Source organism: Neovison vison, chromosome 6, assembly GCF_020171115.1.
Source record: "Neovison vison isolate M4711 chromosome 6, ASM_NN_V1, whole genome shotgun sequence".
Taxonomy (NCBI): domain Eukaryota; kingdom Metazoa; phylum Chordata; class Mammalia; order Carnivora; family Mustelidae; genus Neogale; species Neogale vison.
Window position 1 is genome coordinate 218892596 of NC_058096.1, and position 12868 is coordinate 218905463.

Here is a 12868-nt window from a genome sequence, read left to right on the forward strand (position 1 = left end):
GCGCGATGCCCACTTCTGGGCCAGGGAGACCTTCCCCTGCTGCCCCCCGAGCTCCAGCCTTTAAGAGGCCTCCCTCACCCACCAGCCAGGTCTTCATCGTTGAGCTCAGGCCACACGCACCCCCCTCCCCGGGCCCCCATGGTGCCCCATGGGCACCCCCCTCCCAAGGCCCCCATGCACCTTCCGGGCACTGAGCAAGAAAGGGATCCCAGCAGACTTTCCCCATCCCTTCCTGTTTTGAAATGGGGGTCCAATGAGAAGAGGGAGGTGGAGAAAGGGGCGGCAGGAGTGCCACAGCCCTGAGCCCCACCCCGCTCCCACCCCCACTGTCTGGTTTGGCAGCGACCACAGAGGGAGGAGGGTGCCCAATCCTGGGACCAGCCACTGGCATCCCTCCAGGGGCAGCCTGAGACCCTGGAAAGACCCCTTCAGAGGCCCCTTCATTGTGGCTTTCCCCAGAAAGAGGCTAAGCCAGGACACTCCTAGGCACAGAGCATCGGAACCCCCATGATGGGCTTGGGCTCTCTCCCCACAAGGTCAGAAGGCACAGGAAGGGGATCCACGGCTTCTCCTCACCTTCCACCCGTGTCTACCTGCAGCCTGAGCCCCTCTGGCAGCCCCGGGGGCTTTGGGGGGGCGGGGGCGAGGCCCGGGCCCACAGCCAGGCAGCAGGAAGGCCTGCTTATCCTTCAGCAGCAGCCTGGGGCCCAGCACAGCCTTCTGCCTGCCCCCCAGGACAACCCGCGCCTCACTGAGGACTTCGTGGCCCACCTGGAGACCGAGCTGGAGCAGTCGAGGCTGCGGGAGACCGAGACGCTGGGGGCTCTGCGAGAGATGCAGGACAAGGTTCTGGACATGGAGAAGGTGCGGCTGGGTAGGCATGTGGGCGGCTGTCCGGGGAACGACGGGCAAGGGGAAGCGGAGGTGCCGGCTGCCCTGTGGGAGGCGTGTGGCCGGCCCTGGTCAGGAAGGGGTGACCAGGCAGACCAGCAGGGCGCCTCATACTGGCCCCTGCCCTGCAGCCTCCCAAGGAACCTAGAGAGCCTCCCTGACCCTCTGGTGCCCTGCTTCCTCCCCGATGCTCGCCCGCAAGGTTCTGGGCCTCTGGGGAGTTGGGCCCCTCACCACAGACCCTGCCAAGCCCCAGAGATGCACACACATGTCAGGGCACACACAAAGCAGAATGGCTCCTCAAGGGGCACACCTGCCCTCATGCCCCAGGCCAGCGGTGTGGTGGCTTCCATGGGCTCCCTGGGCAGACAGCTCCACCTGTGTGTGTGTGTGTGTGTGTGTGTGTGTGTGTGTGTGTCTCCCTCCCTGGGCTCGGGGATGGAGTTGGGAGGGAAGGCCAAGGCCCATCAGGGTTGCTCTCCCCTTCCCCACCCCCAGGGAGATACCACCCAGGGGTTGGACTGGGACCACCCTCTTCTGGAGCCTGCTACCCTGAAGGGGGCCCCAGACCTCCTGGGCGGAGCTCAAGGGCTGTCCCTGACTCCCTATTGACTCAGCTCCTGCCAAGACGCTGGAAGAGAGGTGCCCCGGCCAGCAGGGGGCAGCAGGACCCACTCACACAAGGCAGGAACCAGGCCTCACTCCTCTCAAGCCAGTGATATTTGGGGTGCCCTCCCAGGTGGGGTGTCTCTGCCCTATCCATGGGCTTCTCAGTCCCCATCAGCAGGCCCAGAGCTGGGCTTCCCTCCCACCTGCCTCCACATCAAAGGGAAATAAGCCCCAGGAGATCCTGCCGCCAACACCACCCCCCAACAACTCCCACACTCAAACAAGGGTCAGTGAGGACCCCCGGCAGCAAGCCAGATTCCCATCTGGCTGGAGCACTAGTCCCTCATCTCTGAGCCCTTGGAACGCTGGACCCCGGGCCTAAGCTGGCCCTCAGCCCGTTCCGGAGGAAGGGGCTGCCTAGCCTGGGGTCTGGCGGGGCAAGGAGCAGCGACAGGGAGGGGCCGCCCATGGTCTCAGGGGCTGCTGGGGCAGGTCCCAAGTGTAATGATGGGCCCCAGGGGGCGGATCTCAGGTTCCCAGGATGGGGAGGCACCCGCCCTTGCCCAGCCTGCCCGGTGTTATCAGCAGTAACATTTACACAGAATGCCGGCGTCAGGGGGTCACCCTGAGACAGTCCAGTGAGAGCTGGCGCTCTCTACACCCCAGAACTTCTGAGGTGTCTCCTGGGGGTGCTGGGGGCACAGTCTCCCCGCGGGGTGCTCAACGTGGAGCTCAGAGGAGACGTGAAGGAGGGGTCTCTGTCGGGCCGCCTGGCCGCAGCTGCCCCGGGCTCTGACCCCCTTTCGCCCTGCAGAGGAACAGCTCGCTGCCCGACGAGAACAACGTGGCGCAGCTGCAGGAGGAGCTGAAGGCGGTCAAGGTGCGGGAGGGCGAGGCCGTGGCCTCGGCGCGGGAGCTGAAGCTGCAGCTGCAGGAACTCTCGGACACCTGGCAGGTGAGGGCCCCCGCCCGGCGCGCACGCAGCGGCCCGCGCGGCCCTCGCGGCTGCAGACGGACCGGCCCCCTCTCCCCCCAGGCCCACCTGTCCCGCGGCGGCCGCTGGAAGGAGTCCCCCCGGAAGCTGGTCCTGGGCGAGCTGCAGGACGAGCTGATGAGCGTGCGTCTGCGCGAGGCCCAGGCCCTGGCCGAGGGTCGCGAGCTGCGACAGCGCGTGGTGGAACTCGAGACGCAGGTGGGCCCGGGCGCCCGCGCCCCTCGCAGGGGGTGTGGCGTGGCGGGGCGGGGCGGGGCGGGAGGGGAGGCCCGCGCCTGGACCAGGCGGTGACGCCCGCCCGCCCGCCCCCAGGACAACATCCACCGCAACCTGCTGAACCGCGTGGAGGCGGAGCGCGCGGCGCTGCAGGAGAAGCTGCAGTACCTGGCGGCGCAGAACAAGGGGCTGCAGACGCAGCTCAGCGAGAGCCGCCGCAAGCAGGCCGAGGCCGAGTGCAAGGTGCGCCCCCGCCCGCCGCCCCGGCCCGGCCCCCGGCGCGCCGCGCCCCTTGACCCGCCCTCGCCCCCTCTGCCCCCAGAGCAAGGAGGAGGTGATGGCCGTGCGCCTGCGGGAGGCGGACAGCATGGCGGCGGTGGCCGAGATGCGCCAGCGCATCGCCGAGCTGGAGATCCAGGTGAGCGGGGGGTGCCGGGGCGGCGGGGGCGGACCCCGGGGCGGGCCCTGCGCTGACCCGCGGCGACCTGGCCCGCCCCGCAGAGGGAGGAGGGCCGCATCCAGGGCCAGCTGAACCACTCGGACTCGTCGCAGTACATCCGCGAGCTCAAGGACCAGATCGAGGAGCTGAAGGCGGAGGTGAGCGCAGGCCGGCCGCGGGAGGGGCGGAAGCCCTGCGTGTGCCCCCGCGGGGCAGGGGCGGGCGGCGCCGGCGGGGAGGGTAGCCGGGTGGCAGGAGGAGCGGCGGGGCGGCCGGGTTCTGTCCGCGGGGGCGCGGCGGGGCGGGCCTTCAGCGCTCGGGTTCCCCGCCCCAGGTGCGGCTGCTGAAGGGTCCGCCGCCCTTCGAGGACCCGCTGGCCTTCGACGGGCTGGGCCTGGCGCGGCACCTGGATGAGGACTCGCTGCCGTCGTCGGACGAGGAGCTGCTCGGGGTGGGCGTGGGCGTGGGCGCCGCGCTGCAGGACGCGCTCTACCCGCTGTCCCCGCGCGACGCGCGCTTCTTTCGTCGACTGGAGCGGCCGGCCAAGGACAGCGAGGGCAGCTCAGACAGCGACGCGGATGAGCTGGCCGCGCCCTATAGCCAGGGCCTGGACAACTGAGGCCATCCGTGCCCTGCGTGCTGGAGCCAGGGGGGCCCCCACCTGATGAACTCCACGCCCTCCGTGGTCCCGCCCACCGGAGGGCTCGGCCCAGAGCAGCGGGGCGCAGAGGCTACGGCCGCGGTCTGAGGATCCTCAGGGTCCCCCCAGCAGGCCTACTCTCCCCAGCAGTGTTTACCCATCTTGGTCTGTACCCCTCCAGCCCGGTTCCCTGGAGGGTCTGCCCCTCTTGTTAACAGCCAGGGCAGGGAATGACCCAGAGGTCCCAGGACTGGATGAGCAGGAAGCTCCCTCCTCCCAGCAGTCTCTCTTCTGGGACAAGGGTGGCCCTGCTGGGAAGGGCCCCGGAGCTAAAGAAGGCCTAAGGAAGAAGGGACCGCTCTGGGCTGGACGTCACCACCCCGTGATGCCCCTGGGGACCATTGGCGGCTGGGCACAGATGGCCAGGCTAGGCTTTCCTGCCTGGTGCGGGCATCATGGCCCCTGCAGCAGAAACCAAAGTCCCCCCACTGTACGCAGGGCCAGCCGGGGTGCGAGTGGACAGCAGGAACCAGCCCAGACCTGGGCTGTGTCTGTCCCTGCTTCTTGGGGGCCAGAGCAGCTGCAAGGAAGTGAAGAGACCCCCTTTCCCCAGCACCCACATCTTCCTTTTGGGACACTCCCATCACCTTGTCTTGGCCAATGATGGAGGGGCTCCCCCACCCAAGCTAGCCTGCTCTCCAAGTGGTCCCCAGCCTCCCCATCCCTTCTTCCTTTCCCGTGTCCCCAGCTTCACCCTCTGGCCAAGGCCAGGCCCCAGGGGCAGGAGCCTTTCCAGTGGCGTTACCTCCCCTCGGCTGCTCATGGTGGTCCCGTGGTCTCTGCAGAGTCAGAGCCGAGAACGGTGCCAAAGTCCAACGATACCCCCAGCCCCTTGCCCCCAGGGCCTTGTGACCTTCAGGCCTGACCCTGTCGGTGCTCCTGGAGCCTGGAGCAGCGTCAAAAGCAATCTCCCTGGCGCTTCCTGGGGTGGGGATCCATGCCCAGTTACCCCTTTCCGGTCGCCCGCTCCTCAGTGTTAACAAAGCCCGGGGACCAGGGTGGGCATCCGAGGGGCTCTTCCATGTGCCCCCCACACTGCCCACCACCATTTTGCACACTGCCTGTTCACACTCCACATGTCGCCCAGGCGGGAAAGATGGAAAATAAAGTGTATTTACACAGTCAGAGACAAGGGCACAGCACGCCTGGGGGAACAGTGAGCAGCTGTGAGTCCCCAGCTCCTTGTCCCGAAAAGAGGTGCCAAGGGGACCAGACGGTCCTTGCCTATGGGAGCCTCCCATGGTCTAAGGGAATCAGAGGTAGGGGGCCCAGCAGGCCAGCAGGGATACCAAAGAGGCTGCCCAGCTGGGGTGGGGGGGCAGCATGGGAGAGAAAACGGCAGGCGCTGGTTCCGTATGAGCAAAAGGTTGGGGGTTGGGGGGGATCTGATGGGGGGACAAGTCACAAAGGTCTTCAGATGTCAGGCTGACACATGGACCGTTACGGCATGCCCATTTTCGAAAGGGCGGCTCTAGAGATGGTGGGAGTGAGGAGGTATTGGGTGGGAGGCATGATTTTTCACCCGGGCAAGTTAGCCTGTGCCTCCCCTGAGAGACCTGGAGGAATGTGGGGGCACAAGGCTTCAGGAAGATGCGGGATCTAATTGGTGTTCATTCTGCTCACACTTCTGGAGACCTTCGGGGTCCTCTGCCCTGCACCGGGCTGAGGAGTCCCCAGTGTAGTAGAGACAGACAGCGACGTGGGGCTGAAGGCAAGTCTGCTGACTAGTGGGTTAACTGCCCAAAAGAAACAAGGAAGGTTTCCTGGAAGGTGAGTGTGGGAGGTGGAGTCCTCTCCAAAGACAAAAGCAGAGAGCAAGACTTGGCAGGTCAGCAGGAGGCGCAGGATGCCATTGAAGAAGGAAGTGGGCAGGGCCAGACTAAGAATCGGTTCGGGAACCAGAATTTGTGCTCTGAACTGAGGGCACCGGGGAGCCATGGAGAGCTTAGGTGGGAGAGGGGGTACCATCAGATGGACCACAGTGTTGGGGGTCGGGAGGTCAGGACAGAACCCCAACAGCTGGGCAGTAGGGATAGTGAGTAGGGGCCCCCCGGAGGGAAGGGGCCCAAAGAGGCAGAGCCCTTTGTGGGGTTCCCCATGGAGCTGAGGCAGAGTTGGGGGGATGAGTAGCAGGAGAGCCAGGGATGGCAAAGGAAGGCTTCCCAGGAGGAGAATCTTAGTTGGGTTCAGGCAGATGCCAGCCGGGCCCTGCCCTCTGCACCCGAAGCGCCCCCACCTGCAGTCGCCTGACACCTGCCAGCAGCAAGGCATGAAGCTGCTTCTGCACTAGGACGGCCAAGTCCCACGCACTGACCCATCGCCCGGCCAGTGTATGTCCCCACACCATTCCCATCATACAGATTGAACACTGAGAGCTCCGACAGTTGCTGTCTCTTCTGCTCCCACGGGTAATTCTACCCCAGCTGGCTCCCCAGGAAGGAGCAGGGCCCCAGGGGGCAATGTCTGAGGTTCTGCCCTGCTCCATCTCAGGGGCTGGTCTTGATGCCCTGGCTGCCCAGCACGTCAGGATTCAGCCCCTAGCATCTGGAAACAAGGACACCTGGGTCCTTGCAGGGCCCTCTGATTTGCCACTGAACTCCAATCTTGAGTGAGGGAGCAGCCTGCTCCCCCATATACATTGGCCCCCAGGGGTGGAGGTGCACCGTCCCACTGGGAGAAGGTAGATTTTGTACTAGGACTCCAGGCTGACATCAGGGGTGAGGACAGGCAGGACTCGGTGATCTGTGCCTGACAAGACTACAGGGACTGGGCCTGGGGGCAGAGACCGGGCTAAGGGTCCAACACGATCCTGCTCTGTCCTTTTACCAGCCCCGTTTGTGGTCCCCACCACATCATACTTGCCGTAACACAGGAGACCCTCAGGGAAAAAAGGCCCAGGGGCCGAATTTTTGGCCCCATTATTTGGGAAGAAGGGCCTGGGTGGGGCTAGAGGAGTCCAGGGTCAGGGTGACTCAGCTGCCAGAGGAAGGACAAGAAATTCTGATAGGGAGACAGGTGAAAACAGACTGACTTTGTTGAGAATCCTTGTTGTAGGCACAGGCAAGGATGCCTGGCTGGAGGGGCTTGAGGAGGGCATCCTGAGATGGAGGGAAAGGGGAGGCCCATGCGTTGGGAGGCACAAAGGGGCATGGTGGGAGCACCTGGGGAGGGAGAGGCAATGTGAAGGCTTCTTGGTCTCCCATCCAGCCTTAGGGAGAGGCTGCTCCTTCCCCGCAGAACCCTCTCTGCACAGCGGGCTCGCAAGGGCAAGGAATCCTCGGTGCTGCCTGACCCAGGAGGACCCTGTAGTCTACACCAGGCCTTCTTAAGGGGCCCAGGGCCCACCTGCAGACCTACCTTCTGCGCTGGAGCCTCCTCAGTGACAGAGCGCAGTGCGCCCTGGATTGGGTTGGGCTGGGAGAGCACAGGAGAGCCAAGATCGCCCTCAGGTCTTCAGCGACCCCTCCCCTCCCTCCCTCGGGCACTCCCGAGGTGCGCCCTGTGAGAAGGAGGCCTCAGGAAGGGACGCCTTGCCCTCGTCCCAGACCTGGAAGAGCCATTCCCCCATGTCTTTCTCCTCTCGGCAAGAGATGCCGGCTCCCTTAGGGGGGTGTAGGAAGAGTTTCGTAGTTCAGCCACGCCCGGCACGCATCACTCATGCACTCGATCTCGCAGTATCAATGGGCCGCTCCTGCGCCTAATGTTGCCTCCGCAAATCTCCCAGGAAAAAAGGCCAGGCCCACGCACGTGCGTGGGGGCGCCGCGCTGGACCGCGGGGACTCAGCCGCACCAGGTCCCATCCCAGCCCTGCCTCTCGCGCCCGCGCCTTCACAGAGAAAAGGCACCGCAGCGTTGTGTGCGAGAGACCTTCAGCCAGAGCTACTACCCGCTCGTGCCCTGCCCCTCCCGCCGCCCCGCGGTGGACCAACCCCCCCTCGGCGACCGCGAGGTGCACAGGCTGCAGGGTCCCGCCTTTATTGCAAACTCGGGGAGCACGTAGTAGACAATACTCAGGACATGGGGTGGGGCCTAGACCAGGGAGGGGGCGGGGCTCGAGGGGAGCCGGAGGGAGTCCAGGCCACCGGGCTGGGCTCGAGGGGGAAGACCTTGGCCAGAGGCGTGGGTGGGACGCGAGCCTGGCCCCAAATCTAGGCCTCCAGGGGCCACGTCCAATCCACCCGGAGCCAGACTCCCGAAAGAGGGCAGCCGAGCAGCCCAAGACAAGAGAGGCATAACCATAGAGAAGGGGTGTCGTAGGCGGGGCTAAGGGTCTGGCTCAGTGGAAGGTCTCCACCTCCACCACCGTCCAGTCACCCTGCGGGGAAGCCACGTCGTCCGGGGAGAAGCTGGTGACCGAGGTGATGCTGGCGCGGGACTCGTCCAGGGGAGACAACAGTTCAGCCCAGCGGCCCAGTTCGGCGTCGCTGAGCGCAGTTCGGGCGCCCCCCGCGACGCCACCAGCTCCGGCGCCTCCTGGGCCGCCGCCGCCAGCAGCACCCTCCGCCGCCGCTAGCAGCAGCGTCCGGCTCAGCAGGTGCTGCACGACGCTGGCCTGCAGCGCCCCCAGCGGCAGCTCGCCCAGGCGCGCCGGCTTCGCGCCACGCGAGGCCGCCGCGGCGCCTGCTCCAGCTACCACCTTCCCGCTACCCGCGCCGGCGCCGGGCCCCGCATCCAGCGCCCCTGGGGCGGGGGGCGCCGACTCGGGCCCCTCAGCCTCGTAGATGGTGCACAGGCCGTCAGCGGTGCCCGAGCCGGCAGCGGGAGGCCAAGGCAGGGGCGCTCCTGCGAGGAGAGACGCCAGGCTGGGCCTATGGGGCGGGAAGCGCGGCTCCCGCCACAAGGCCCCGCCCCTCGCCTCCGTCCCGCCCCAGACCCAAGTCACCTGTCCGCGAGCTGGACACCCTGGTCTCCCATCCCGCCCCCCTCCCACCTTGCCCCTCCCACAGCCCGGCGGAATCCAGGGGCCGCTTACCTGGGGTGCTGCGGACGGCCAGCGGCGGAGCGGGACCTCGGCTCCAGGAGGCCGGGTGGCAGGCGGCGAGCTCCGCGTCGGCGGGCGGGGAGGCCGCGGCGCCGCCCTCGGGCCCACTGTCGTAGCCGCGCAGCTCTTCCGGCGTGCTGGTGGCGCTGCTGCTGTGGCCCGCCAGATCCGGGCCACTCAGCGTGCTGGACGGGCTGCGCGAGGGCGGTGGCGGCGGAGCCGGGGCCAGCGCCAGGGTCAGCCGTGGTCCCGGGATCGGGGCATCCGGACCTGGGGTCGGGGGGCGGCGAGGGGCCTGCAGAGGGGGGGAGTCCGGGGGAGAGGGAGGGACTTGCAGAGGGGGCAGAGCCAGAGAAGGTGGAGTCTGAGGAGGGGGCGTGGCCATGGAGGGAGGAGCCTGCAAAGGGCGTGGAGAGGCCAGTAGAGGAGGCAGGGCCAGGGAAGGTGGAGCCTGAGGGGGCGTGGCCAGGGGAGAGGGCGTGGCCTGCAAAGGGAGAGTCGGGGTCTGCAGAGGAGGTAAGGCCAGGGAAGGTGGACCCTGCGGAGACTGTGTGGCCAGGGGAGAGGAAGGGGTCCGCGGAGAGTGTATGGCCACAGGGGAGGGTGAGGCCCGCGGGGAGGGCGGGGTCACAGGAGAGGGAGGGGCCCGCGGAGAGGGTGAGGCAGGGGGAGAAGGAGGAGCCTGAAGAGGAGGCAAAGCCAGGGAAGGTGGAGCCTGGGGAGGGGGTATGGCCAAGGGAGAGGAAGGGTCATGCAAAGGGGGTGATACCGGAGAGAGTGGGGCCTGAACTGGGAGCACGTTCGGGGATGGACTAGCCTGCAGAGGGGGTGTGGCCAGAGACACTGCAGTTTGTTGAGGAGCAGTGGTTAGGGAAGAGGGTGGGGCCTGCGGAGGTGGTGAGGCCAGAGAAGGGGAGGCCTGTGTAGGGAGCGGGGCCGAAGAGGGAGTGGCCTGTAGATGGGGTGTGACCAGAGGAGGTGGGGTCTGTGGAGTGGGCACGGCCAGGGCAGAGGGTGCAGCCTGCAGAGATGGTGAGGCCAAGGGATACGGGGAGCACAGAGGAGGAGGAGGACCCTGTGAAGAGAGGGTGGTCAGAGGGCAGGGAGAGGCTTGCAGAGGGTATGTGGCCGGAGAGGTGTCCTGTGTGGGAGGCGTGGTCATTGTATAGGGCGTGGCCTCAAGAGAGGGAGGAGATAGGGAAGGACTGGCCAGTGGAGGGGTAGTAGTCAAAGTGGAAAGGCCCTGCAGAGGGGATGTGGCTTGGGGAGAGGGCGGGTTTAGCAGAGATGTTGCTTGAGTAAGAGGGGCTTGGAGTGGGGCCTTGCTTGGTGGTCCTGGAGCCAACAAAGGAGATGTGGCCAAGGAAGAGGGGGGAGTCAGAAGAGGGGGCAAAGCTGGAGAAGCCTGGGTTGGGGGCATACTCTGCAGAGGGGTTGACGATGATGGAGAGAATGAAGCCAGAAAAGTGTTCGTGGGAGAGGTGGACGCCTCCAAAAAGGAGGTACCCAGGTGTGTGGGTGGGTCTTGCAAAGGAGGTGTGGCCGGCGGAGAGGGGAGGGTCTGAGGAGGGAGTGGAGCGGAGGGAGGAGGGGCTAGCGAAAGAGGCGTGGTCAAAGGACCGATTGCGGATTGAGAAGGGGGCGTGGTCGGTGGAGAGGGAGGGAGCGTGGCAGGCAGGGGAGTGCCTGTGATAGGCGGAGGCGGTGCCAGTTGTGCCCTCGAACCCGGCGGAGAGGGTGTGGCTAAAGGAGGAGGAGGAAGACCCTGCGCAGGGGTTGCGCCCTTCCTTGGGGGTGTGGACTGGCGGGGGCGCAGAACCTGCACCCCTTTCGTCTTGGGCGGCGAGGGATGCCCCAGAGCCCGAGGTGTTCCACCCGGCGAGGCCCCAGGGCGGGCGGGAGAGGACAGAGGAGTGGCGCTGGAGCCCAAGGGGCGCGAGGCTGGCTTCTGGAGGCCTCCGCCGGCGCCGGGTCGCCTCCTGGCGGCGGGGCTCGGCTCTGCGGTACCATGCTGCGGGACACTGCTCACTGCTTTCCTGGGAGCCTCGGTCGGAGGCCGCGACCGGGCACTGGGAGCTGCCCGAGGGAGACCGACTTCAGCGCCTGCAGCCCGAGACCGACGGGAGGTGGTTGGGGAAGGGGCGCCTGGGGAGGGCCCAGAAGAGTCTGGGGACAAAGCAGAAGGCGGGAGGGTCGGAGATACTTTAGGGCTCGTCCCCTTCACTGCCCAGGAACCCCCATCCTCCCCAGGTCACGTACCTCTCCGTGCCCCGGCGCTCAGCGCGCTCCTTCTGGGAGTTTCTGGGGCTTTTCCTCTGGTCAGGGGTTCCTCAGCTGGGGGACGAAGCCCCTTCTGTGCAAGAGAGCCTAGCCTAGAGACAGGAGTGGCCGCCCTCAGTACAGAGCTCCTTGTTTTCTCCCAAGTCTACATTTTCTCATTTATACCCTCTCTGCGGACCAATAATGGCTTTCATTCAACTTGTACCCAGTGACCTGCAAATGCTCCCACTCCCCAATTCACATGTAAAATTAAGTTTCCAGATAGTGACACTAACCCTTACCAAAGGGACTGGGGAGGCATTTTACCTGGTGGTCCCGCTGGCACGTCCTGGGCTGGAGATAGAGCCTGGGCCTGGGGTCTTGGCAGGGGCCCGCTCCCCTCTCCCAGCAGCTGGGGGCCTGGAGGCTGTGGGGAGAAGGCCAAGTCAAGTTGGTGCCCCAGGAAGGAAGGGGAGACTGGAGCCTTAGAAGGAAAGGGGGGCAGGAAGATAGGATCTGAATGGGGGAAAGATGGTGGGGTACCTGGACTCCGGGGGCCTGTCCCAGCACTCTGTGTTGGTCCCACCCGGGGACCAGCCTCCGGGAGAGCGGCTGCCCGGATACCCCCGGATCGCTCAGCCAGGGGCCCTCGCCCCGCAGCTCCCGCTGCTCCCAGGACGCGGAGAGCCGCGCTGGTTACTGGAGGAGGAGGTCGAGGAGACCCTGGGGGCCTGGGGGTAGGAAGGCCTGGAGGGCGAGAAGCCGGCGTCCGCGTGGCGGCCCCTGACCTGCCCTTGTCCCTCTTGTCCATCCCGCACCTGATGAGGAGACAGATGGATGGATAAGCATAGCGGCTCCTGCACTGCTATGCTGCCTGCACGGACCCTGGTCCTGGTCCCTCGCTGCCCCTTCCCCAGCGTTGTCACCCATGGGAGCCCAAAACTCGGCCTCGATCCACTTCCTTCCCACGCACACACCCACTCACCCACCCACCCGCGCAGCTGCTCAGGATTGTCCCCTAGTCCCAACCCCACCGCCTTCCTCCAAAGCTAAAGCCCCAGCCCGCCCGCCTCTGCTCCCTTTCAGGACGAGACCCACGCCCCCACCCCTCGCCCCTTCAGGACCCGGACCACCAGCCTCGGGGAGGGGGGGCTGCTATAGGCTCCAGCTAAGGGGGACGGGAGCGCACGCCCGGGTCCCCTCGCCAGCCCCCCAGAGCTTTCCCGGATGATGCGGGCACCTGCCAGGAGGAGGAGCGGCCCCAGCGGCCCGCGATGGGGCTCGGGGAGACAAAGAGCCGCGTCCGGAGCGCGTCCCCCTCCCCCAGCCGGGCCCTGGTCCGCGCCGCCCGCTCCACCTGCTCGCGCCGCGCTCACCTCGGGCTCCGGCCGCCCGCCTCTCCTCGCTGGGTCGTCTGGGGTGGGGCCGGGCGGGAGCGCCGGGGCTGCAGCGTGCGGCGGGCGGGCGAGGGGAGGGGGCTGCGGGCGGTGGCGCCGGGAGCCGGGCCCGCCCCTCCGCCGCCGATGGGAGACGGGGGCGCGCGCGCTCGTTCCAGACCCGGGAGGCGGTGGGCGGGAGCGCGCCGGGGGCGGCGGGGAGAGGCGCTGTGGAGGGAGGCGCGGCTTCTCCACTCCCGACCCAGAGGGCCCCAGATTCCCAGCCGCAGGGACTTCGGCGGACTCCCTTGGGAGTCCCGGGAGGGCCTAGCCCCTTCCTCCCGACACACACACCTGCCCCGGCCCCCCCCCCCAACCACCTGGCGACCGAGGCCCGCCTGGA

General features: G+C 66.9%; 2 protein-coding genes across 6 annotated transcripts in view; one reads left to right on the forward strand and one right to left on the reverse strand.

Annotated features, from left to right (window-relative positions):
• Window positions 1-4974, forward strand: part of EVI5L (ecotropic viral integration site 5 like) — a 28323-nt gene extending 23349 nt beyond the window's left edge. For all 5 annotated transcript variants that reach the window (XM_044254351.1, XM_044254352.1, XM_044254348.1 and 2 more), the window contains 7 exons: window positions 736-864; window positions 2315-2455; window positions 2537-2692; window positions 2807-2953; window positions 3033-3128; window positions 3212-3307; window positions 3484-4974. In XM_044254351.1, the coding sequence (XP_044110286.1) occupies window positions 736-864; window positions 2315-2455; window positions 2537-2692; window positions 2807-2953; window positions 3033-3128; window positions 3212-3307; window positions 3484-3768 (1050 nt within the window). In that variant the 3' untranslated portion in view covers window positions 3769-4974. The remainder of the gene's footprint in view (window positions 1-735; window positions 865-2314; window positions 2456-2536; window positions 2693-2806; window positions 2954-3032; window positions 3129-3211; window positions 3308-3483) is intronic.
• Window positions 4975-7808: 2834 nt separating this feature from the next.
• On the reverse strand, window positions 7809-12513 carry PRR36 (proline rich 36). Its single transcript, XM_044254347.1, has 6 exons — window positions 12466-12513; window positions 11633-11907; window positions 11417-11516; window positions 11090-11202; window positions 8822-10996; window positions 7809-8631 (listed from the first exon to the last, which is right to left on the reverse strand). Exons 2-6 carry the CDS (start codon window positions 11898-11900, stop codon window positions 8126-8128), a joined length of 3162 nt encoding a protein of 1053 aa, XP_044110282.1. The 5' UTR covers window positions 11901-11907; window positions 12466-12513; the 3' UTR covers window positions 7809-8125.
• Window positions 12514-12868: the final 355 nt, after the last annotated feature.